Source organism: Trichechus manatus, unplaced genomic scaffold, assembly GCF_000243295.1.
Source record: "Trichechus manatus latirostris isolate Lorelei unplaced genomic scaffold, TriManLat1.0 scaffold00230, whole genome shotgun sequence".
Classification (NCBI taxonomy): domain Eukaryota; kingdom Metazoa; phylum Chordata; class Mammalia; order Sirenia; family Trichechidae; genus Trichechus; species Trichechus manatus.
In genome coordinates, this window is record NW_004444166.1 from 3,081,065 (window position 1) to 3,106,804 (window position 25,740).

The window sequence follows — 25,740 nt, forward strand, 5'->3', positions numbered from 1 at the left end:
GACATTTCCCATTTTCGTTACTGATTTTTTATATATATTTATCCCATATTACGTGTTTTCTCACTTTCTTTTGCTTTATAAAATAAGGACATCTTCAAATTATTCAAATTCTTAAACAACAAAAAAAAAAGACTTCATATTGATATCAGTTTCTCCTGAAATGTTGGTACTTTTCATTTGTTTATAATCTCATTCTCCGCAAAAAAGGAGTTAAGACAGAAAACATTGCCCATACAAATGAAATTTAAAGCGTATTACTGTTGAACATGGTCTCAGAAGGGATCCTAGGAAAAGAAAACCGATCAGTCACCACAAGAGTAGGCAGGGTGACTCTTTAGGTATGCAGGTGGTTTCTAAAGCATGAGAGCCTTCGTTTCAAAGACTAGAGACACCATTTTCTTCTTAACATCAGTTTATCTTCAGTACTTAACAATTATTATGTCCCTATTATGACTCACTGAGGTCCCTGGGGGCGCAAACAGGCTGCGCTCATCTACTAACCTAAAGGTTAGCTGTTTGAACCCACCCAGTGGCACCACAGAAGAAAGTCCTGGCAATCTGCTTCCATAAAGATTACAGCCAAGAAAACCCCATGGAGCAGCTCTACTCTGTAACACATGGGGTTACCGTGAATCAAAATCAACTCGATGTCAACAGATTTGGTTTTATTTTATTTTTTCAATTGTGATTCATTAGGGAAGTAGCCAATATTCATAGATATGCTACTGGATATTTGATAGGAAGACTACAGTAGGTTTATAACTCAGCTTTGAAATCACTAATTTAAACTAATAATGTTTCATGAGGTGAATATTCATTACTTGTTGAATAATTGGCCATCATGTCTCTGACCTCCTCTTCAGGCAACTTGCTGGGCAGTAGAAGGGGTGTCCAGCTAGCTAATGGTGTCCCCTTGTGTGTGATGACACTGTGATAAGCCACGTTAGTCCCTTCACTTAGTGTAGGGACCATTCCAGGCTGCCCTGTACACCGTTTGCAGACAACTGCTGCAAATTATAATTCCTTAGCTAAAGTTATTCCAGGGAGACCAAAAAAGAGCTCACCTGCTAAAAATACATTACTTAAAAATCCATCCCCAAAATGAAGCCACCATTCTTAAAATTGAATACACACAAAAGCAAGTCCAGTGTATTGAATTGGGCAATAGAATAAATTATTTAATAGTAAATGGCATTTCACAGTTCTCTGCTTGTTTACGCACATAAAATACAAACATTTGCAGCATATCTGGAGGCTCTTCTGCTGGTTCGAGGAGACGGCATGGAAAGAAGCTCTGAATTCTGGCCGATATGTACATGCAACCACCAGGGTAGTGGCAGCCATTCTGTCTTGGGATTCTGAATATTTGGAGCTCTATATTTGTGGAGCTGACTGTGATCTTTTGTGAGCTATATTCAGATTCACAGAGCAAATAAATGAGTTTCAGCTTTTACACGTTTCTGTAGGTATATATACAGGTCTCTAGTTTCTCATTTGGATGTTTATTGTCCCTCATTCTAGCTTAGCAATTTCAGAATAAGTTTCTGAGCTATTTCTTTAAAATGAACTTAACTCTGCACCCATGGCAAACCCTGGCCCCCACTGACATCGGTCCTCTTACTCTGGGGTGGGGGTGGTCACGGGAGGGCCTGTGAGGAGGAAGGACAGTATCTGTGCCACACGTAAGAAAATTTCAAATTCAAAATAGTGTGCAGAAAGCACAGATAATGTAGGAAATCTGGAATAATCGTTCCAAAGTAGAAAAGATGTGTCCATTCTTACTGACGCTGAACCAGGCTTTCAGCGGCCTAATGTCCGCCCAGCGTTGTCTTCCCTCTGAATCAGTCCAGTTGCTTCCGATGTCAGAAAAGGTATCGGAGCGTCCTCCGCGTGAAACTGCTGAGGGGACTGCTTTCCTTTGCGAGTCGTCTGAGATACAATCCTAGAAACTCAGACGTCGAAACCACATTTCATTGTTGTTTCTGCCAAAAATGGCAGTAACACACCGGGCCCATTTTGTAAATATGTATCTAAAAGTGGTGCTTACCCTCCCTCCTTCAGTGGTCTCTTTTCTTTTTCTCTTTGTCTTTATGAAAAAAGCCATTCAGGGAATTCAGAATGATTCGTGAGAGATTTTATCAGTGGATCACTTAAAGTCTTGGGAAAATACTAAGGTTGATTTCCATTTGGCTGTTTTGTTTAATGGTTTAATAATTTTGCTTTAAATTTTTAACTATAATGTCTATTCCCAGGGACATCAGTAAAAAATGTGTAGGCAATTGAATAAAGTGGCCGCTGTACATTTCAAACATTACCCTGAACACTATTAAGGCAATACTTTTTTTAATGCTTGAGTCAATCCATTATTTCTATTCTGCAATCTAGTTTTAAAAAATAATTAGTTCTGTCCAGTTTTCAAGGGAAATGGGGGAAATCATATGCTATTGAGAATATTTTTTAAAACCCCAGAAAAAGGAAAAGCACAGATTAGTCAGATTTTTCTCAGTATATTAGCTGTGTCTTTATAGTGTATCAATAGTTGCACAGGCTACATTAACTCTTTCATTGTGTTCCATTTAGCAAATTAATGGTCTAGGTGTGCTAAATTGTTCTATAATGGTTCAAGAGTAAGTAATGTAGCTTCCAAAAGTGCCAGATTCCTTCTTTAAAGTAATTACATAGCTGTCTAAATCAAATGGATGATCTGATAGCCGCCTGTGTACATCGTCGACTTCCTTTAGACAGTGATTATCAAAGGATTCACCCAGGACTAAGTGATATATACCCGCCATTTTAAGTGATAGGGCAAGGAGTTTACACATTGACAACCAGTACAATAGAACTTGGTATTTTTTACAATCACAGAAGATTGACAATTGGATATTTTCCAGAGACCATATGACATCTCTGGCTTTTTTCCTGTGATGTCAATATAAAGGCAACTTCAGCTTTCACTCCTGGCTGCCCTCCTCCTCAGCCCCCAGGGAGATATTCAGCACAGAGAGAGCCCTTGCCTGTTGTCTTATTCATCTGTTGCTGCTATAACAGAAATACCACACAAACAGTAATTTATTCTCTCACAGTCTAGTAGGCTACAAGTCCAAATTCAGGATGCTGGCTCCAGGGGAAGGCCTTCTCTCTCTATCAGCGCCAGAGGAAGATCCTTGTCATCAGTCTTCCCTTGGTCTTGGAGCATCTCAGCCCAGGAACCTCAGGTCCAAAGGATGTGCTTTGTTCCCAGTGCTACTTTCTTGGTGGTACAAGGTCCCTGTGTCTCTCTGCTCACTTTTCTCTTTTATATCTCAAAAGAGATTGGCTTAAGACACTATCTAATCTTGTAGACTTCAGCAATATAACTGACGCTAATCAATCTTATTACATCATAGTGATAGAGTATACAACACATAGGGAAATCACATCAGATTACAAAATGGTAGACAATCACCTAATCCGGGGAATCATGACCTAGCCAAGTTGACAGATATTTTTGGGGGACACAGTTCAATCCATGACACCTGTATTCCAACATCTGGGTCAGTTCAGTATGTCTTGAGGCCACAAATACAGAACTGGTACAGTCACTGCTCTTCTGAACTCTCTCCCAGGGTTGAGGAAGGCAGTCTGTGAAGGAGCTAAGATGGCTGGGATACATCACACATATTTCAGATTACTCTAAGACACTGTCTCAGTTATCTAGTGCTGCTGTGACAGAAATACCACAAGTGGGTGGCTGTAACAAACAAAAATTTATTTCCTCACAATTTAGGAGGCTAGAAGTCCAAATTCAGGGCGCCAGATCTAGGGCAAGGCTTTCTTTCTCTGTCGGCTCAAAAGAAAGGCCCTTATTCCTTGGCTCCTTGGTGATCTTCATGTGTCATGGTGGCTATCTTCTCCCATCTCTATTTGCTTAATCTGCTCCTTTTATATTTTGTCAGAGATTGACTCAAAACATACCTTACAGTAATCCTGCCTCATTAACATAACAAAGAAAACTCATTCCCAAATGGGATTGTCACTACAGGCATAGGGGTTAGGATTTACAACATATATTTTGGGGGAACACAATTCAATCCATTACAGACACTGTAGTCTTTAAGTCCTCACTGAGCACCCTCCATCCATCACCACTGCCCATCCAAACACACACACTCACACAATTCAGGGTAGATTTCCTAGACTTCAAGTTCATCTCAAAGTTTGGTGCATCTATGTTTCTTAATGTGAAGCTCTCAAAACATCTGAAAAATGTTGACATAAAGAAATACTGTTTTCTATCTCTGGCTGAAAACTATGTTTTGTTCCCTTTAAATCTATTTTAAGAATTTAAATCTGACATAAATTGAGACTTTCGTATCTATTGGCCTTTTAGTGAAAAACAATATATAAAAAGCAAAGGCTAAGAAAATCTTGTAGTTTTGTTAAAGTGATTAATCAGTTAATTTTGGTATTTAATGAATGTAGGTCAGACAGCAGCTAGAAGGACGGCCTCATTCTATTCCAAACTCTAGAAGAAGAAAGAAGAAGGAACAATTCTCTAATAAGGCAACCATAAGGCTTCCCTGAAAATAGAAGAAAGTACTCACAGGTGATGTTTTTTAACTAGGTCAGTTAGAGTTACAGTAACAGAAGAAAGAGCGCAAGAAGTTACAATCTAGAGGAGAAAAATGGGTATCTAAATGCATCAGACAATTCCTAGGTAAACCAAGAAAGATTCAGGGTAACTAAATCTTAAACTGAGCTCTTAAGACCTAAAAGAAGGTCAGAATAAGTTTATGCAGTGGTTATTTATAATGTAGCGCTAGCAAGAAAGGTTATGCCCAGCAGTTTACTTTCATGTGTACCTCTGTGTGTGTATATTCAATTAAAGAATAGTTCATTTAGGCCTTGTTAATTTAATGAAGAGTTCTTTATTTTTTACTTAATTTTTAAAGTGTACCTCATTCTCCTTAACACAGAGGTGTCCCCATGTTCATGGTTAACCTGGGTCCAAACCATATGGTACTGGCCCAAACCACACCAGTCGCCTGGGAGGCACTTTTTCCAAAAGCAGTTGTGCCACCTAAAAGAAAACGAAAGTCTGAGTGCTACATCGCAAAAACAGACTGACAAAATATTTAAATTATTCCAAGCATCATGGGCAGCTGTAAGCTGGGGATTCTGTCCATGCCCTTTGGTCATTGTTTTCTATTTATCTGAAGATCTCCTGGCATTCATTTATTCACTCATGCATTCATTCACTCAGCAAGAATTTATTTTGTGCTAGGTAGTGGTGTTAGATGCTGGAGAACGCAGAGCCAAAAGATAAACTCCCTTCTTTCAGGGAGCTCAGAGTCCACTGCAGGCATTGCCACTGAGTTAATTCCGACTCATAGCGACCCTGTAGGACAGAATAGAACTGTCTCCTAGGGTTTCCAAGGCTGTGAATCTTTACGGAGGTAGAATTGCCACATCTTTTTTTTTTTTTGCTTCATATATATATATATATATATATATATATATGTATGTATGTATTTATAACTGTACTTTAGGTGAAAGTTTACAGCTCAAGTTAATTTCTCATTCAGAAATTTATATACATATTGTTTTGTGACATTGGTTGCAATCCCCACAATGTGATGGCATGCTCTCCCTTTCCACCCTGGGTTCCCTGTGTCCATTTGACCAGTTCCTGTCCCTTCCTGCCTTCTCATCCTGCCTTTGAACAGGAGCTGCCCATTTGGTCTTATGTATCTGATTGAACTACGAAGCACATTCCTTACGTGTATTATTTTTCTTGTAGTCCTGTCTAAACTTTGTCTGAACAGTGGGCTTCGAGATGGTTTCAGTTCTGGGTTAGCAGTGTGTCCGGGGGCTGTAGTTTTGGGGGTTCCTTCAGTCTCTGTCAGACCATTAAGTCTGGTCTTTTTAGGTGAATTTGAGTTTTGTTTTACATTTTTCCCCTGCTCTGTCCAGGACTGTCTGTTGTGTTCCCTGTCAGAGTGGTCATTGGTGGTAGCCAGGCACCATCTAGTTCTTCTGGTCTCAGGCTGGTGGAGTCTCTGGTTCATTTTGTTCTTTAGTCCTTTGAGCTAGTATTTTCCTTGTGTCTTTGGTTTTCTTCATACTCCTTTGCTCAGAGTGGGATGGAACCAATTGATGTATCTTAGATGGCTGCTCGCAAGCTTTTAAGACCCCGGACACCACTCACCAAAGTGAAATGTAGAACATTTTCTTTTTAAACTGTTATGCCAGTTGACCTAGATGTCTCCCAAAACTGTGGTCCCCAGGTCCCAGGACCAGCTACTCTGTCCCTCAAAGTGCTTGGATATGTCCAGGAGACTTCTTTGCTTTTTCTTTGGTCCAGTTGTGCTGACTTCCCCCGTATTGTGCCACATCTTTCTCCCATGGAGCAGCTGGTGGGTTCAAACCTCGGCTAGCAGCCAAGTGCTTTAACCACGGTGCCACTAGAGCTTCTTAATAGCTGAATACCAGATCCCAAATTCCTTGAAACCTTCAAATCTGTGCCTCCCCTGGTATATTACGTGACTTTCTGTATTTGTTCTCCTCTCTTTACTCCCTTTTTTTCCTTAACTGCCCAGAGTTCTACCATGCTCTGTCTTCGTTTACTTGTCACAGTTTGCACTGTATTTATTTTCTTTCTTAAAGCTTTGGAATAGACAACATTTTATTCTAAATATTCTTTCATTCTAGTTTCTGAATATATCCACTACCGCTGGTTTTCCTTTCAGTTCTATCTTATTTATCTCAGTCTTCCACGTCATTGATGTTTTGTTAGCTCTTCGATGTTGCTTTCTTTCTGTTCTCTCTTTGCTCTTTTGTAAGGAGGAAGCATCATAGCCTGATTGGAAAAGACACTGGACTTGAAGACCTAAATCCTGGGTTCCAGTCCTGCTTTTGCCACTTACTCCTAACTGTGTGACTTTGGGCAAGTTATAGCACCTCTCTGAACTTCTGTGCCCTTGCTTGTGAAATGGCAGGCTTCTCAGTAATTAGAAATTTCTCCCTACTGTAAAAGTCGGTGATTGTGCCACTCTCTCTCCAACTTCTCACAGGATCCTCTTTTAAAACTCATTCCCCAGAACACTAAAGCTACCAAATTCCTTTTCTATAATCGTTATACGTATTACATTTCAGTCAAACCTAGTATTTTGTGTATTATGCTGGTGGTACTAATAGCAATTTGTAATAATAAATAAAAATTTCTCTTTCCAAATGGGCTTCCATTCTTTTCTTATCTTTCCTACTTGCCATATGTCTCCCAAATCCCTGCTCGTCCTCACTCACAGCACGGCCATTTTCCGTGTGTGGGTCAATGTCAGGCTGAACTGGATGCTGCTCTGAGGCAGCGAAATGCCAGAATACAAGGAGGAGGACAAAAGAGAAGGCTGGGTTTGTCCTCTGTGCACTTCAAGGCCCCGAGAAATAAATCTAGGAGGATGATGGCATCTGGTTTACAGACCATTTGGAGCAAAATTTTCCCTTGCCATTGGCAGTCTAGCAAGACCTGCACAAGACCTGTTATCTAAACAAATTAAGATGTGCCCCACTCAGGTCAGCCCTCCTCAGTCAATAAACAATTTAAAAAAAAAAAAAAAATGACTTAAACGTGACCCTTCTCTTAATGATGGCTAACCCAGCATCTTTCTAACCCTATGGGAACTAATTCTGGAATGTCCTGACATGGATGCTTTGTCTCAAGGCCTGTGAATTTCAGAGCTGGGCATTACCTCTGGCGGTTCTTTCTGCTGTGGTAATGACTATGGAAGCAAAGACACATTAGGTCACTTTTCGTGAATTCCGTCCTTGAAAAATGTGCCATTTCTGCGACCATCTATCACTGTGCTCAATGCTCAAAGAAAGATCTGGACCAGAGATGAGGGAGGAGAGATCTGTCCTTTTCTCTGCCCCCTGAACTCATGTTATCTAGGTGTTTCAAAAAAGAGTAGCAGCTTGACTACACACGACTGCCCTTACTGCTTTTAAGGCACATAGAACAGGTCAGAGTGTGTCGCATCATTAAGACCTCCTAGTGAAATGCAGCAGCAGCAAAGAAACTTAAATTGGTGTCAACCACCCCCCACCCCATGCAATTCTCACCTCATTCTCATCAAGATCCCCTTGACACTTGAGACAGAAATCATGTAAAATAATACTTGCTTTTGTCTTTTTTCATTTTGCATTTTCTCTGTCATTTTGGTAATATGTAGGTAGCAGTCAACTGAGTGCCAGATGATCCCATGATTTGAAGTTGGCTGATTGCCCTACTTACTAAAAAACCTTTGTGAGGGAAGCATTTTGCATTTTCTATGCAGAACCTGATTTTTGAGGGTTTCTTAATGACAGCGTTGCTACTGAATTCAAAGAAATTATGTATTTGTCTATTCTAATTGTTAGAATACATACAACTCAGATTTGTTCTCAGAATACCTAAATGTAAATTCTTTTGCTATTAGTGTTACAATTGTTGCTATTAGAATTCCAAATCAGTCCACCCTTAGAAGTTTACATCAGGTTCTGTTCTGTTTTTGCTGTTTGTGCACGTGTCCTTCATCAGGAAATGAGGACCAAGGAATGATTTGTGCATTCAAAATGCTCTACATTTTTAGTGGTGATAGTGTTAGTAATTGCATGCTACTTTACCACAATGACAGATAACAAGATGTTACAAATTAGCATTGTGGAAAAAGCATTGGCATAGCAGATGACAAGACTGAAGGTTTTTTGTTTGTTTTTGTTGTTTACTTTTTTACTAAGTGAAATCAAACCAAAGCGAAGGTGTTTTAGACAGCAGGGAAGAAATCCTAAATTATACTTGTTCTAGAATTCTGATTTTATGGAATATGGATCTATGGACTGAATCTGTATGTTTTGAAATTGGACCAAATGGAATAGTTCCATCACTTAGATTTGCTACAGGCACCCCTTAGCAATAGATCTTTTGTTCAGTGAACTACTTTAACAAAGACGAAGTGTCAAAATAACTGAATGTCTCAGCTATTTACATTTTATTTTGAATAAAATTCTTTACTAACCTGGAAAAATTCTAGAAAGAATTTTAAAAGAAGGAAAAATGACAGAGAATAAAAAGGAAACATTTTATTTAGCACAAATAATAACAAAATGACATGCTTTTTCCATAAAAGGACAATTTGGAGCTGGAAAACAGGATAAGTAATACAGGTAACATGAACACAAAAAATTAAGAAAACATGGTGACAATTACAATTAAAAGTCATAACAGCAAGACCTCACCTCCTCTATGAAGTCTTCCTCAAGTGCACCAACTCAGTTACTCTCTTCTAAACTAGTTATTCGTGGATTAGAGTTCTAAATATATTCTAAAAGAGAAGAACATGAAAAACTTGAAAGCTGGTTGAAATATGCTGGTAACTCAGGAGCTGGAAAATAAGTGAACTCTCAGAATGTGGGTTATGAAGAACAGGAAGCTAAAGAATCGCATAATGGTCATATTATTGTTGGGTGCATTGAATCAATTTCAACTCATAGCAACCCCATGTGACAGATTAGAACTGCTTCATAGGGTTTTCTAAGCTTTAATCTTTATTGGAGCAGATTGCCAGGTCTTTTTTACATGGCACTACTGGGTGGGTGCCACCAGGGCTCCTTAAGGATCATATTAAAATCATGATAACTGATAAATACAAAGGTGCTCTTTCATGAACCCTGTTGAAAAGTGAAAGCTGTGCCTTGCCTAGGTAAGGCCTCCACTGGGCATGTTGTGTTGTGTACTTAGCGTATGACTAGTCTTTGCCAAAGCTTATATGTGCCTGCTTTTCATTAAAAAACAAAAACCTTTTAAATAGCTATATGAACCCAGGAAGTCAGTTAGCCTTTTTGGGCTTCATTTTCTTTAAAATGAGGACAAAATTAGGTAATATTGGAATAAAACCAGATGCTTGTTAAGCATCTTCCAGCAATATGGTTGACTTTAAGTATGTGGGGGTGAGGGGGAGCAGAGAGTGAAAGCTGTGCAGCAACCACAGGGAAGAACCAGTCTCCTTAAACTGAAAAGGAATTTGGGATTGATGTTAAATTTAGACTATAATTGTTAGCAAGGGAGATATTCATAGATGGTCAGAAGAAGTAGAAGAGAGAGGTGGTAGAGAGTGAGGGAAAGGATGAAGGCAGACAGAGGCAAAGCAAAAATAGGGATTTAGCACACTTAAGTAGATGGAAATTTTAAAGAATGTTCTAGGAAAGTCAAATCCCAATTCCTGCACCATCTTACAGTTCAAAAAACTAACATGAAAGTAGAGAATAATTATAGGAAAACTGCTAAGTGCCAGACCATACTGTAAATATTAGACTATCTTCCTCTGGGGATATAAAAATATAATAGCAACATTCTCTGCTTGAATATCCCACCATCACCTTATATTCAACCTGTATAAAAAAGAAGACACGATGATTAGGTCAATAGTTAAGCACTCAACTACTAGCCTAAAGGCTGGCGGTTAGAACCCACTTGAAGGTGCCTTGGAAGACAGGCCTGGCAATCTGTTTCTGAAAGGTCACAGTCTTGAAAACCCTATGGGACAGTCAATAATTACTCTAAAGCAAAGATTAAGAAATAAGGCGGCAGGGAAACTAGTGTACTGGAAATGAAACAACCAGAATGAAATTAAAGAGAATATTGACACATTATGAAAAATGTAATTAATGTCACTGAGCAATTTGTGTAGAAATTGTCAAATGGGAACCTAATTTGCTGTGTAAACTTTCATCAAAAGCTCAATAAAATATTATTTTTAAAAAAATCTATGGAGCAGTTCTACTCTTCACACATGGGGTTATCATGATTCAGAAAACTCGACAGCAACTAACAAGAACAACAAGCTCCTTTCACATACCCCCATTTATGCTAATAATACCACTACCTAGCATCTTCCACATTTTAAACCTAGGAGTCCTTTTTCCTTCCTCTTCCCTCTATAAATCATTCCTCTTAGGTTTACCCTGCCTTTTCCATGCCAATTCAGGCTCTTGTGGATCAGTTCTGGTTTATGTGTCTCCCCCTGTACTACCACTAGCCCACTGATCTTCCTGTAGTCCTCTGTGGTTAGGTATAGACCTGTCTGAAAATAAAAGGACATTTTAAAATCTAATTAATGGGAGAAACCTTGTGTTACCTTTGCTTTCTAAATTTTGAGAAGAGAAGGCAAAGAGAAAAATGAATTTCTTATTAAAATAAAATCCATTTCCTCCAACTCCCAACTGCCTTTTCATGTCTGTGAACTTTCCCATTTCCAGATATATGGGTCTCTGCCAAAAGATGAAATTAGAATCAATAAATTGCTGTCTTGAAATTAGATACTACTGAAGTGTCTTGAATTCAACACATATAAAATAGGGGATATGGTAATTAAGTCAAACTAGCTCCAGTAATATCTACGAAAATCTCTCTTGCTACCAATTATCTTCTAAATCCACACTGATCCCAAAATTCCTTTTAAATTTAAGGAGCGTGGTTACTCCTTGTGATTGCTCTGTACCTTAAATTTATCATTATTAATGACATTCATAGAGGTGAAAATTATTGATGTTAATAACCATAGTTTTCTTTCTTTCTTTTTTAGTTACGCTTATTTTACTGATAATTTTAGAATTTTTTTTCTGCCCCAATTTCTTACATACCTGATGTTCTAAGGTAGGAAGAAGGGAGTGGATAGTCAAATGTTCCAGGTAGTTGAGGTTAGAAACATACATAAAATCTCCAAGAGGAAACTGTCTATTGACAGTTGTCTTCTAGATCTTTTTGCGTTAAGTATTCCAATTGCTATCTATACAAATGAATGCTTAATGGCTCTAACAAACTCAGTACAGCAATTTAATTGCTACATTTTGATGTGTTTTTCTACATGTGACAACATGAATGAACTGCCTCCCTTTTCACTCCACACAGGTAGGCCTGGGCCGTCACAAGGCTGGAAATAAATGTCCTTGGCATCACATATAACTTTTTGTGGCAGGGAGACAAACTGCACAAAGCCAGTGCCTAGTCCCAAAGTTGGGTGTGACCCAACAGGGTAGGAGAGGAACAGGGCAGAAATGCTCTGATTACAGTGTGCTCCCAGTGTGGGGGACACAGCTGCATGTGCATGGCCGGCTCTTCAGGCCACATCCCAGCATTAGGATTGGCAGCAGACAACCAGAGGATTATCTGAAGAATGATCACAAAAGCCTAGAATCCAAATGCTGGCAGGGATCTTAGCAATCAGTGAAGAAATTTCTTCTCTAGATGTCAGACCTGTTAAATCTGTCATTTCCTCCTTGTCTTCTCATGCTAGGCATTAAACCACCAAACTAGTTACTGGCAAGTTGGTTGCAACTCATGGAGACCCCATTTGTGTTAGAGTAGAACTACACTCCATATGGTTTTCAATGGCTGACCTTTCGGAAATCTCCAGGCCTTTTTTTCAAAGGCGCCTCTGGGTGGACTCGAACTGCCAGCCTTTTGGTTACTAGCCGAGTGTTTAACCGTTTGCAGCACCTACAGACTCCTGATGCTAGGTATTAGATGTAGAAAAGATTTTCTTCGTCTCTCCTCTTCCCCGTCCCTGGAGCTTCCAGTGCGTCACTTCTCTGCTTGGTGTGCCAGGAAGTGTAATGGAAATAACCTTGGACTGCAAAGCTGACAACCTGGGGCCTAGACCTGGCTCTGCCTCCAATAGCGATGCAACCAGCATGTTATCTGGCCTCCCCCTTGCTGTGACGGAGTCCAGTTGATACTTGATTAATCAGCAGTATAGCATTTTCAGACAATATTCCAGTAAACCCCCATTGCCAGGCATTCACTTGTTCATTGAACTTTGTCTTTATTTTTTTATATGACTGCTGTCCCTGGGTGGCGCAAATAGTTAAGTGCTCAACTGCTAGCCAAAAGTTGGTGATTTGAACCCACCCAGAGATGCCTCAGAAGACAGGCCTGGTGGTCTTCCAAAAGGACACAGTTTTGAAAACCCTATGGAGGAGTTCTACTCTGCACACACGGGGTCATCATGAGTTGGAATCAACTCGACAGCAGCTAACAGCAAAAACAATCTATGGAAGGAAATTTGAACCTAAGGAACACCAGTGGATAGACTGTCCCCTTTGTCTAAGAGGGGTGGTGGGGAGAAAGACGGCTTAGGTAAGTCCCTCTGGGAGTCCTACAGTGATTCAAGTCTGCAGCATAAGGATCTACCCCGTTAAGCATCCTTCAGAATAGGCTTATTCCTGGATGGCCCTGGGGAAGATGGGGAAGGACAAATTATGAACTCGAACATTTATCCTGTCCAGGGGCCTCCTGAATGTACCCAAACCAAAATCTGCTGCTATCTTGCCTCCTCAGGACAGGTTTAGTTTTGATGAGATAAACTAGTCAGAGTGATAAAACATAGTTAGCTAGCTCTCATTCACCCTTCTATGGGTGAAGAGAATAGAGTTTGAGGGGAGGGGTACTGCGGACACTGCGTGAGTAAATATGTAAAATTGTCCCATCTTTGAGACAGCCAATTCAGTGTCAGGCTGAATTATAGACCACCAATCTGCACAAGGGGCGAAGAACATACCACTCCTCAGATAACCCTCACCTCTCCAGAGTTATAATCGCTTCTCTACTCTGGCTAACTCGCTTCTCTAAGGCCCGCTCTGATTTACATACATTTTTTCACAAAAGCAGAAGCTAATTTTTTAAAACATAACATTTGATTAAAGAAGTAATTTTATGGGGAGGCATTGATGACAATAAATAATCCTGTTGTCAAGTTTTGAAGAAAGTTTTTGGAGAACTGCAAATTGTTGCCACTTGAATAGATTTGCAATGCCAATAGTCTATTGACAAGGGGTTGGTAACAGTCTAAGTCAGTCAATTTTTCTCACAGTTGAGGATCCACTCAAGATTTTTAAGCAGAGAAGTATTATAATAGTTGTGTTACAGAAGATTAGTTTGCTGTCAGTGAGTTTGGGGAGAGGCAGAAGGACCAGGTTTTAAAGTGTAGGGCGGCTGTGGGAATGGAAAGATAAATATCTGAGAGACATGAGGAAGGAAAAATGAAGAGTTGGGAACTTTGTCTCCCTACGGGGAGGGAGGGGAAGTTCATGTCAGAATGAATGCAGTTTTTTCAACCGAGAATGACTGAGGCTGTGACCCTCAGGGGCATTTGTCGGTAATCCCACTGCTTAGGAAACTTAAAAAGAGATGTAAAAATATACCACAAAGGCTAAAACAGCAAGTCTAGGCAAAAATACAATCAAAAGAAAGACAAACAAATAGATAAACATCAAATAAGGGCATCCCATCAGTGAAAGAGCAGAAGGTCATTGAGAGCCTAAGGGAGTTTGTCTTTTCCAGCGAGAGTCCTTTGGTGGAGAGGTCAGTCAGGAGCAGAAAAGAATGTGCTGTGTTATGAATTTGATGCTCTGAGGCTAAAACCAGATGAGTGGACTAGAGAGCATGAAGTTGATGTTCTCTTCTAATCCCCTAGAGCCTATTGCATTGTAAATTCAAAAAGCTAATAAAAGAAAACTACATCTCAAATATACAAGCTGGGCGGGGTTAGTTCACCACTAAGCAAAACAACATTAAGTTAAGCCACACAGTTGCACATAAGCAGAGAATATGTCCAGAGGCCAATAGTTGATGGACAGGCCTCTTTTAGTGCCTAGGGTCAAAGTATTTCAGAGGACAGTTGGACATTCGCTGGTGCACTGGTTTTGCACTTTCGTAGAGGTAAAGAAGGGTTAGCCTGCCATTTCTGAAAGCACCTGAAAGTCATCTTTGATAACTTCTTTTCTCTCACTCCCTTATCCAGAGCTGCTGCCCCCCGCCCCCGTTAATTTTAATGTCTCTCATCCATCTTGTTTTCTTTTCCACTAACAAAGGCGCTTGCTAATTTGTGAAAAAATGTCACTGATCCACACTGAAATGAAAAAATTAAATAATGATGTGTAGAATTTTTCATAAAGCTTTATTCGTTTTAAAGAACTGCCTCTCGCCCTGAAATTAGGTCCTTTCTACCTTTGAAATGTTTAAATGGCTTTTCTTTATGAAATGATGTGGGTAAGGGATGGTAAGTTTTTTGTTTTTACTAAATTTTTTTTTTTCATTTTGAGATATTGTAGATTCACATGCAGTTGTAAGAAATAACATAAGAGATTCCTTGTACCCTTTATCCAGTTTCCTTCAATGGTAATATCTTGCAAAACTATAGTATAATATCAAACCAGGATATTGACGGTCAAGATGCAGAGCATTTCAGTCACTACAAGGGTCACTCATGCTACATACTTAGAGCCACAGCCACTTCCCTCCTGTCCACGTCCCCTCCTTAATCTCTGGCAAACCCTGGTATGTTTTCCTTTTCTATAATTCTGTCATTTCAAAAATATTATATAAATGAAACAATGCAGTATGTACGTATTGGGATTGGCTTTTTTCACTCAGCGTAATTCTCTGGAGATTGATACAGGTTGTGTGTATCAGTAGTTCATTCTTTTCTATTGCTGAATATTATCCGATGATACGAATATACCAGATGGTGGTTTTTTACTTTAAAAATTCTATGTTCATTGTAGTTTTTGGGTTTTTTTCCCCCAGCTTGTGAAATTGGCAAGTCTGGGACCCACACGGCCTGACCTGTCACCCTGCCAGTGGGCTCCTTCGATACTGCCATCAAATTAGCCTTATTAAAACCTTGCTTTTCTTTAAAGCCTCTGCAGCTCCATGATGCTGAAACCTGTCCGAGGGCCTCTGTCTGCGTGTAATGCCCCTAGGTGGACCTTCTGCTTCAGCCAGGCTCATCCACTCACCGACCCGTGAACAGCCCTTCCATCTCCAGTGCTCCACACCCTCACCCTTGCTGTTTTCCTGGCTAGAGCGCCCTCCGATGCCTCATCTACTGCCGAGATCCCACATCTCTTTCAAGGCCCGGCTTAGGTCTCCCCCTTGATGTGGCTTTGCCTGGCACCTCAACGTGCAAACATCTCTGTCTGCACTCTAGTAGCTCTGCTTGTCTGTACCACTCACCGGGCACTCACTGTTGTGTAGTTTTCACGTATGTGACTTCTCTCCCAAGCCAGACCTCTTAACACTCTTTGGACTCACCATGCCCTCGGGCTGTAACTTGCACATAGAGGTTATTCTGACACTGCTGGATTGCTGGGAGGTAGGTGCTATGCTGAGGGCCCTGCACCATAGCACCTTCCTTGTGCAAGCACTTGAGCCCTACCAGGGCCTTAGCTTAGATTCAGCTACTCCTCTCAAGGCACAAATTCAGAACTTCCCAGGGCTAAATTGTTAAGCTGGGCCCCTAAGATCCCAGCTTAACCCTGTGGCTTGCTGACTGTACTACCTACAAAGGTTACTTATATTTTTATTTCCCAAAGAACCAAAGGCTAATAGGTTATAGTCTGAATGCCCAGCATCCTGTGATACACAACAGCTGCCCAGCAGGAAATGGAACATGTGGGAAGCCAATGAAAGCGCGAGGTCAAAGGTTGAGGAATGCTTTCTGCGAGAGAAAGGTGAAGTTTCTGCTTCAGATTGAATGGAGCCAGAAAATATAAACCAGCAAAAGGGTCGAAGAGGGGCAAGTCAGTGACAGCAGCAGGAATGAATCAGCAAGGGGCTAGCAGGTGGTATCACACAGAAAGTCATGGTTCTCAACTTTAAATCAGGCACTGGGATTTACAGAAGAGCAAGTGGACCTGCGGGCAGATGTGTAAAAGTTCTAGTTAGGGCTCAGCCGTGAGATACAATGAGAGCCTGATCAAGTCACCTACCCATACCATATTCTCATGTTGCCATTTGTAAAATGGGGGAGGGGCAAATAATGCAGTACTGGACTATCTTTCATACAGGAGCATTCAAAAGAATGTTAATTTTTTAAAAGCGTAACAACATACTCTTCACATTACACTATGAGAACTGTAATGGGACACAAAGATTTTGCCAGACTAAGGCATCTATACAAATCTGCCTTAATCGTGGTTTAAAAGCAGGTTCCACACAAATGAAATCTTGGACGTTGTGTCAAATGGACAAAATCCCCCATCTTTGAACTAGGGGTGGTGATTCAGGCCCGGAGCCACAGGTTTCCAAGTCAGAGTGCCGGTGATGCATTGCTCAGCTTTCTCGTTCAGCAGGTTATCTGAGTGAACCCAACGTGTAACCTTCTACAGGCAGACTTGTTACTTCTAAATGATCATGTGGAAGAGTAGAGTGACTGTAATAAACAAGTTAGAGGAAAGGAATTTAAGCAAATTCTTATCCCAAAACTACCCTGTCAATCAAATCAAAAACACATTATCTAAAAAACATAGTAGGTAAAGGAAAAATTATGGAGAAGTAAGGCTGGTGCTGGGGGCTGGGAAGACGATCAGGCAATAAGATCAGAAAGGCAAGACTGAACTTTAGGCTAGTTTTATCAGTAATTCTGTAATTCTGCTTTGCTGTATAAATAAACCTATGTGTCTTCAAGCACTAATTTCTTCAAAAAAGCAATGACGACAGTAAACCATGTCGGATTTCTTCATTTATGCCTTAATCTGCTAGGAGCATTTGGGCTGGTGGGGAGGGGCAGGATGTCTGCTTTCTTTGGCTTTACCTTTCATAAATCTAAACAATGAATGTACTTAGTGGTGCATTTGCTTTCTCTTCATGTCTCCGTCTCTCTCTTCACCCGCCTGCATGCCCATTCCTGCCCCTGGCTAGGCAGCACTACAAACTGTCAGATCAAGTCAGTCAAATCTATGATCCAACTGATCCTGTCCCCACTGGATAATGGGATCAACTCATCACTAGGCACCAAGCAGACAGCGGTCTCTCTCCTGCGTCCTCTCTTCCTTCTCTGTCTCTACCATGACATTGTCCTTGCTGAGTCTTCTTTACCTTTATTATTTAGAATCTTCTCCTAATTAGTAATCACATCTCAAAGCTAATTTTTACACTCTAAAAGCTCTGTATCCTTTTATTACAACACACCATTCAAGCACTTTTTTCCCTTGTTGCCCACCCTTACACCCATTATTATGATCCTCTTCGCCCTTTGTTCTCTGAGTTTTTTCTCCCCTGGTAGCTGCTCTCTTTCTCCTAATCACATTCTTTCTCTGCTAGTGCAGCATCTGGGCTCCTAACTAGGAAGTGGTTCAAGTCTCCTTCTCACTTAGAACCTTCTGTTATCAGAAGCAGCCTTAGTCTCAATCTGAAATTCAACCTTAAGTATATTGTTGTCCCAATGAAATTCTTAGTTTTTCATCCAAATTTTTGCATTTTGTTTATTTCTTCAAAAAATTAGATATTTTCTTTGGTGCTGCCACAAATAGCAAAGTCACAAAAATTTAATTTTTTGATAAAATGTACCTATAAATGCATATTTATAATCATATATCCTAACATTTAAATTATAAGTTCCTCTTACATTTGTACATTAAAAAGAGTAAGCATATAATAAAAAAAGTAAATAATCGTTGTTGGATGCCATCAAGTTTATTCCAACTCATAGCGACCCCAAGTAACAGAGTATAACTGCCCTGTAGGGTTTTCCTTATGGAAGCAGATCACCAAGTCTTTCTTCCAAAGAGCCATTTGGTAGGTTCAAACTACCAACCTTTCAGTTAAAAGCTGAGCGCTTAACTGCTGTGCCACCAGGGCTCCTTAAATAATCATTAAATGTCAGGAAATATTACATCTCATTTCAGTAAACATAATAAATCATCATTTAACATATCCATTCCTACGATGTCAATACAAATAAGATAATCAGCACCAACAACATTTAAGTGCCAATTTGCCATTATTTCACTGAGAAATAAGGTCTTTCATAGGCTTGATTTTATGAATTTGTTGAAGTTGTATCAAGATACTAAAAGAATATTTTACATATGCAGATATATACATGTATGTATAATACTGTTTTACAAAGGTATATGTAAGTTATGTGTATATGAATATATCGTAGCACTGTAGAGGGCATACGTTAGTAAAACTTTCAAAATAGATATAACAGGGAATTAAATCTACTCTGTAGGAAATATGGAGGAATACTAAGGAAGTTAATATCAGCAAACATATTCCCTTTGAAACAGCAAATTAGATGTGCAGGAGAATTTTGGTCATACTGTGAAGAATCGTATGCTGAGATGGAGAGCTATTCTGTTTATCCTTGCTTTCACAGGTCAGGTTTTTGCGTATTAAACAGGCTTGTGATTACTTCAGAGCATGTTTGAAGTCCTCACTCTGCATAGCTCACTCACAAAGACAAATATTCGTCCAAATTTGGACAGCTAATATTGCCATGCATTATGTTTGCAAGAAAGACGAGTCTGCAGTTTTCTATTTAACACCAAGATAATGCCTCTTTTATGACAGCTATGACAGTGAAGGCCGCCTGACAAATGTTACATTTCCAACTGGAGTGGTCACAAACCTTCATGGGGACATGGACAAGGCTATCACAGTGGACATTGAATCATCCAGCCGAGAAGAAGATGTCAGCATCACTTCAAATCTCTCCTCAATCGATTCTTTCTATACCATGGTTCAAGGTAAACATGAAAGCATAATTTTTAACTGATAATTTTATTGTACCACTAATACCCAGGTAGAAAGTGGTAATCCCCCATTTTCTAATAAGATGGTCCAGAAAAGAAGAGGTGAAAATAAACCTCCAGAGACACTGATGAAATAGTCATGTATACACATAATATCTAATATAGTTATATACACATATTTAAAATCACATAATATGTAAAATAATATGTTAATCTAAAAATAGTGTCTTTTTCCAGTCTCATTTAATAAAACAACTTAATTCCAACTCTCCAAAGGCATCATCCCTTTTTGAGTTACTGAACACAGCTCTCTAGAGCATGTCATCTCCACTGCTATCTAAGGGCAGCAGTTTGAGACACAGTGCTTTTTAATCCATGTATGATGTGGTCACTTGAAATTTCATCCCAAACTGCAACTACCCATTTATGTAATAATTTGGACTTTCTGTCTTTTCATTCAGTCTATAGGCATGTATATCCAACATTGCGATCACAAAATCTCCTGCCATGTTCTTTTTGTTTTAATTTTTTATTGAGGTAAAATTCACACAACATAAAATTAGCCACTTTAAAGTGAACGATTCAGTGGCACAGTGGCATTTAGTACATGCACAGTGTTGTGCAACCACCACCTCTATCTTGTTCCAAAACATTTCCATCCCTCCAAGGTAAAACCCCACACCCATATAAGCAGCCATATTTCTTTTTAAAGTAATCTTTAATAAAAGCCCCATTTACAATGACATTTGCAATTTGAGGTCATAGCTCTAAGAATAATTGCTAAATCTGTGTTACATTTCTTTGACTTGTTTTTTTTTTTTCTTTTACCAGCTCCCTCAAGAAATAACCTATTAAAATCTAAACCTAGTATTGCTTTAATTCATTTCTTCTCCTCAAATGGTTCTATATTATTCAAAATTGAAAAATTGAGAGGTAGCTTGCAATATAAGAGTTTTTATGGACCAAAATATAAGGTGACCCCGCTTTTTAAAGTTAATTTGGGGGGAAAATATCACCTTATATTTTTGGCATACAAGGTATAAATATTGAAAGGATCAAAGGATCCTTGACAAAGCACATATAGGGGTGGGTGTAGAGGAAGGGAGTCTTCTAAGACCTTGGAGGTGAACACAGCAGCCTCCTTAAAGAGCACATACGCGGCTCTTTTCAAAACATTTACTGCACATTCCATGAGGATAAGCCTTCATTTCATCAGGCAAAAGGAAGGGAGATATAAGAGAAAGGATGTCTATTAAGATGCAGAAGGACTTTAAATTCCCCTAAAGTTTGCCTTTAATATTCAGTCCAACCTCTTACAGCATGAAATGCTAGAAATCAAAGTTGTTTTGTTACTTCCTTAAAGGACATCATTAAGGACTTTTCATTTCCTTGTAAACGGAGATCAGTTTATGTTGTACAAATTTATGTCACTTGTAACTACAAAACCATCCAAGTGTTTAATCCACAGCTCCAGTTCATGCTCTCTGCTTCTTGTTTTTAGATCAGTTAAGAAACAGCTACCAGATTGGTTATGACGGCTCCCTTAGAATTATCTATGCCAGTGGTCTGGATTCACACTACCAAACAGAGCCGCACGTCCTGGCTGGCACAGCTAACCCAACAGTGGCCAAAAGAAACATGACTCTCCCTGGTGAGAACGGTCAAAATTTGGTAGAATGGAGATTCCGAAAAGAACAAGCCCAAGGAAAAGTCAATGTCTTTGGTCGAAAGCTTAGGGTAAGTGTTGGAGAGTGGGTGGTAGCTGCCTGGTCGCAGTGTTGTGCGGGTGGCCCATCCACGCAGGTGACTCGTCTCCAGTTCACCCTCACCTGTCTAGTCCCCACTCAATGTAGCACCTTCACCTCAGGGCATGAGTGACAGCCCACCAGGGAGACTGCTCATAATAAAAGCCACTTATTGGAGAAAATGTTTTTCTCACTATGATTGAAAATACATTCTTCCCTGGGAAAGTAGGAAATTGCAGGAAGCACAATCCCAAATAGCCTGGATATCAAGTGATTCTGGTTTTGCTAATGACTTAATACTCTTGTACCTTTCTTCACACACTCAGTTAGGCATGATGGCTTCTTCATGTGGGGACAGGGATAAGTAAGAATTGTTTTAACAATTCAGAGTTTTCCAGGTAATAAAGATGTGTATTGAAAGAGATAGGCTGGGAATCAAAAGATGAATTTTTTTTTTCATGTTCTCAATATTTTTAAACTGAAGTTTGGGCACATAGGAGGTTACTAAGTTTGGAACCTCTTTACTATTGATGGAAAGCCCCACTTGATATATTTTTTTAAGATAAATGTGATGATGTTTCTGATTATACTAGTATAAGCGATCTTTGCAAAATGTTCTCTGCCTTGCCTTATTAGCTGTTTTTTCCTCCCTCTTGTATTGTGGGCCAAATTTGTGTAGAAGACAAATTGTGATTTATGACAGCTTTTTGATAATGACAACATAAATTAGGTTATAAGAAACCACCTTCAGTAAACAGATTTTAGTTTATAGATAAAATCTTCCTAACTAGCATTGCTTTACTTGCCATTTTTAAGAAATGATTTAAAACAAAGGAGAGAGAATAAAACATGAAACATACCATTAATGTCCTTTTACCTGCACCAGAAATCATTGAATTCTTACAGCAGGCCAACGTTCTTGGCTGTTTCCAAGAAATAGAAATCCAGTAAAAAGAATCTATGGATCAAATACAGACTGTATCCAGCTTACTGGTTATATTTTGATTCCACTTCAGTTGTGAGACAGGTGTTTGGGACTCACAATACATGGTCTCCTAGAACCAGTGTTGCATGTCCCCATACCCCAGGCCGTGGGAGCCAGGACACCCTGGCCCAGTTCTCCCTGGATCAGGACTTCTGGTAGGCAGTCACAAGGTTAGGTCGGTAAGAGGAGTGAGAGGGAAAAGCAGTAGAATGCTAGAGAGAGGAACAAGATTGAGGTTGCAGGTAAAGCGATGGGCAAGGAAAGAAGCTCCAAGGGGGTCAGGGTTTGTTGCCAAAGTAAACTCCAGCTCCTGTCTTTTCTTCCTTTGACGCTGGCAGTCAGTAGCTACCTGCTTTTTCGTCTGGTGCCACCACTTACTGCTTCTTCACCAAACCCTGCTACCTTGGACCATTGCAAACTGGAAGATCATTCACAGGCTTTCTCTTACTCAGCTTCACCTGAAGCAGTGAGAATGTGCATGTGCACACAGTCACCCTATTGTCAGACAGAGGACTGCATCAGAAGACACAGACACTCCTCCTGGTTGTGCTCTTCACTCTACACACCAGAGAAGACATAGCACTCGACTGGAACTCAGAAGATAGGGGTTCTAGATCAAGCTCCACTTTACTCAAGTATACCTTATGGGAAAATCATAACATCTTTGAACCTCAAAGTCCTTATCCATGTCATGATTTCTATATAATTTTATAGAATATATTATCTAGATAGTATTATGATATAGACATTATATCTATAGTTATGTCACAAATAAAATTTACTCTGCCCCAACTCTGTTTCACACAATTGTTACAAGAATCAAGTGAAACAATGTGAAGGTACTTTGAAAATATAAGGCATGATGATATACTCCTTTCTTAGTCATCTAGTGCTGCTACAACAGAAATACAACAAGTGGATGGCTTTAACAAAGAGAAGTTTATTCTCTCACAGTCTAGTAGCCTACAAGTCCAAATTCAGGGCGTCAGCTCCAGGGGAATGCTTTCTCCGTTAGCTCTGGAGGAGGGTCGGTGTCATTAATCTTCCTTCGGTCTGGGTGCTTCTCTGCGCAGGAACCTCAGGTCCAAAGGACCCACTCTGCTCCCAACACTGCTTTCTTGGTGGTGTGAGGTTCCCATGTGTCTCTGCTTGCTTCTCTCTATCTCAAAAGAGATTAGCTTAAGAGACTATCCAATCTTGTAGACCTCATCAGTATAACTTCCACTAATCCATCTTATTACATCATGGTGATAGAGTTTACAACACATAAAGAAATCACATCAGATTACAAAATGGTACACAGTCCATACAGTACGGGGAATCATGACCCAGCCAAGTTGACATATTTTTGGGGAACACAATTCAATCCATGTCAACTCCCTAACTCTAAACCAGAGAATGTCAGCCACATACACATACACTGGGCATCTATAGCCAACATGCAGATGGATAGGAAAGAGCCTGTTTAGCTTGCTGGTTAGGAAAATGTCAGTGGAAAAGAGGTAAGAGTATGGGAAATCTTTTGTCCAGAAACTGACCACATAAAATAATGCCTGCTATTCTTTGAGACAAGCTGTGTCTAATGTGTATTTCTTTCTTTTTTTTGTAACACTGCTTTTCTAGAAGTAAAAAGAAATTAGGAGTAGTAGAGGAAAAGAGAGTGGGAAGAAGAGGAAACTCCATTTTTAAATCTCTGGATCTCTGCCTCGTTCTAAATGAAGAAAACTCACTGGAGGCAGAAGAGACCAGTGCACACAGGCATGGGTATTGGTTTCTTTCTAAATAGCAGAACCGCAATGCCTCAGCAAGACATTTCAGAAAATATACTATTTAAAATGGCCTGTTCAGTCACACTGAAAGGAGATTTCCAGCTGATATGTTTGATTGCTCTCACAGAGACAATGTCGGGATCACAAGGGAGGGTTTCTTACTTTCAAGATAAGATTGGATGTGCCAGCTCTGACTGCTAATTTCATTCTTCTGTGGATTCTAAGAGAGAAATTCTAGGGGGAAAGTGATAATATCAAAGTCTGGTTTAAGGACTGAACCTGGAGTCTGCCAAAACAGGGAAGAGAGGAAAAGGAGAAAGACCCAAGGAAAACATGGCAGCCTGAACCAGCCCCCAAAAGCCACCCATTCCCGTTACACTGTCTCCTCTTTTACCTTTCATTATTTCCTAGCAGAAAGTTAGTTTGATTTAATAAGTTACTCACCTAAATTTAGCTATGTGCCTGACACATGGTGGACACTCAAATCAGAAGCATGTCTACAGAAAATAGCGCCTATGGCAAGCACTGAAATTGCACCCCTGCAGGGAAATGGCGGGGGTAACGAACACCAAGGGGCAATCTCTAAGTTCCACCTCCCCCCCACCCAATTTCACGATGAATAGATGTTGATAGTGGCCACGCATCAGCAGAAACACCTTCCCTCTTGTCCAGCTGCCGCAGTCAGGCGCCTTTCATATTTGCAGCACCTCAGAAAGTTATTCTGTGCCTTGGTGCCCTCTTGGGCTTACACCCGGGGACAAGTGCCCCCCTTCCCTCCCCTCACTACACCTCTGCATCTACTATGCTTAAGGAAGGACATTGGGCTGTACCGGGTTAATAGACACTGCTCGGTGGCAGCCAGGGCACGTGCCATACCTGCCATCCCCTAAATACGCCTCTGAAAATATTGATTGAATGGATGAAAGGATGAGGAAACCCAGCCTTACACTATGGATTATCACGATTTCATCTAGATATTTCTGAGAGAAGGGGAGAGAGAGACTGTGATATGGATAACACATACTTCTCAGCAAAAGAGAGATTAAATAGAGAAGGAGAATAGAGTTTAGCATGGCAGGGAGAAAATAATCATCGTTCATATACAATTAATATTTGAAAGTAATGACAAGGAACCAGCCACTAGAAAAAGCCCTTTCACATGCACTATTTCATTTATTTCTCAAAACAACCATGTAAGGTGTGAGTATTATCATTAGTAACATTTTCTAGATAAAAAGGTGAAGTCCAGGGGCATTAAATGATTTGACTGAAGTCACACATAAATAAACGAGTCAGAACTCAAACACATCATCACTGTCAGTATTAGTATAGCATTTACATAGAACTTTCCTGTTAACCTGCTTTTACTCACATAATTAATTTAGTGTCTGAGATTAGGAAAAGATCAAAAGTAAATAGCGTGAAGAATTTATGAAGAAAATAGCGATTATCATGAAATGAAGAAACATCTGAATTACTAACACTAGATTAAAATAAGTTAAAAAGTTAAGAAAAGGCAGGGAATGGAAAAGGAAAAAATTATGTAAGAAACTAACAATGTAAATTTCTGTGAAACAATGTATTAAAGGAAAGAGGAGTGGCTACAGCAGGAAATAACAAGAAAATGAAATCTTGACACAGATGTGGAAAAGCATCAGCAGAATACAGATAAGACACTTGGTAGATACGC

At 39.8% G+C, this 25,740-nt stretch overlaps 1 protein-coding gene across 1 annotated transcript in view; it reads left to right on the forward strand.

Annotated features, from left to right (window-relative positions):
• Positions 1–25,740, forward strand: part of TENM3 (teneurin transmembrane protein 3) — a 660,303-nt gene that overhangs the window by 610,952 nt on the left and 23,611 nt on the right. Inside the window, exons 23-24 of the mRNA XM_004389020.2 lie at positions 19,370–19,545; positions 21,053–21,288. Of these exons, the coding sequence (XP_004389077.1) occupies positions 19,370–19,545; positions 21,053–21,288 (412 nt within the window). The remainder of the gene's footprint in view (positions 1–19,369; positions 19,546–21,052; positions 21,289–25,740) is intronic.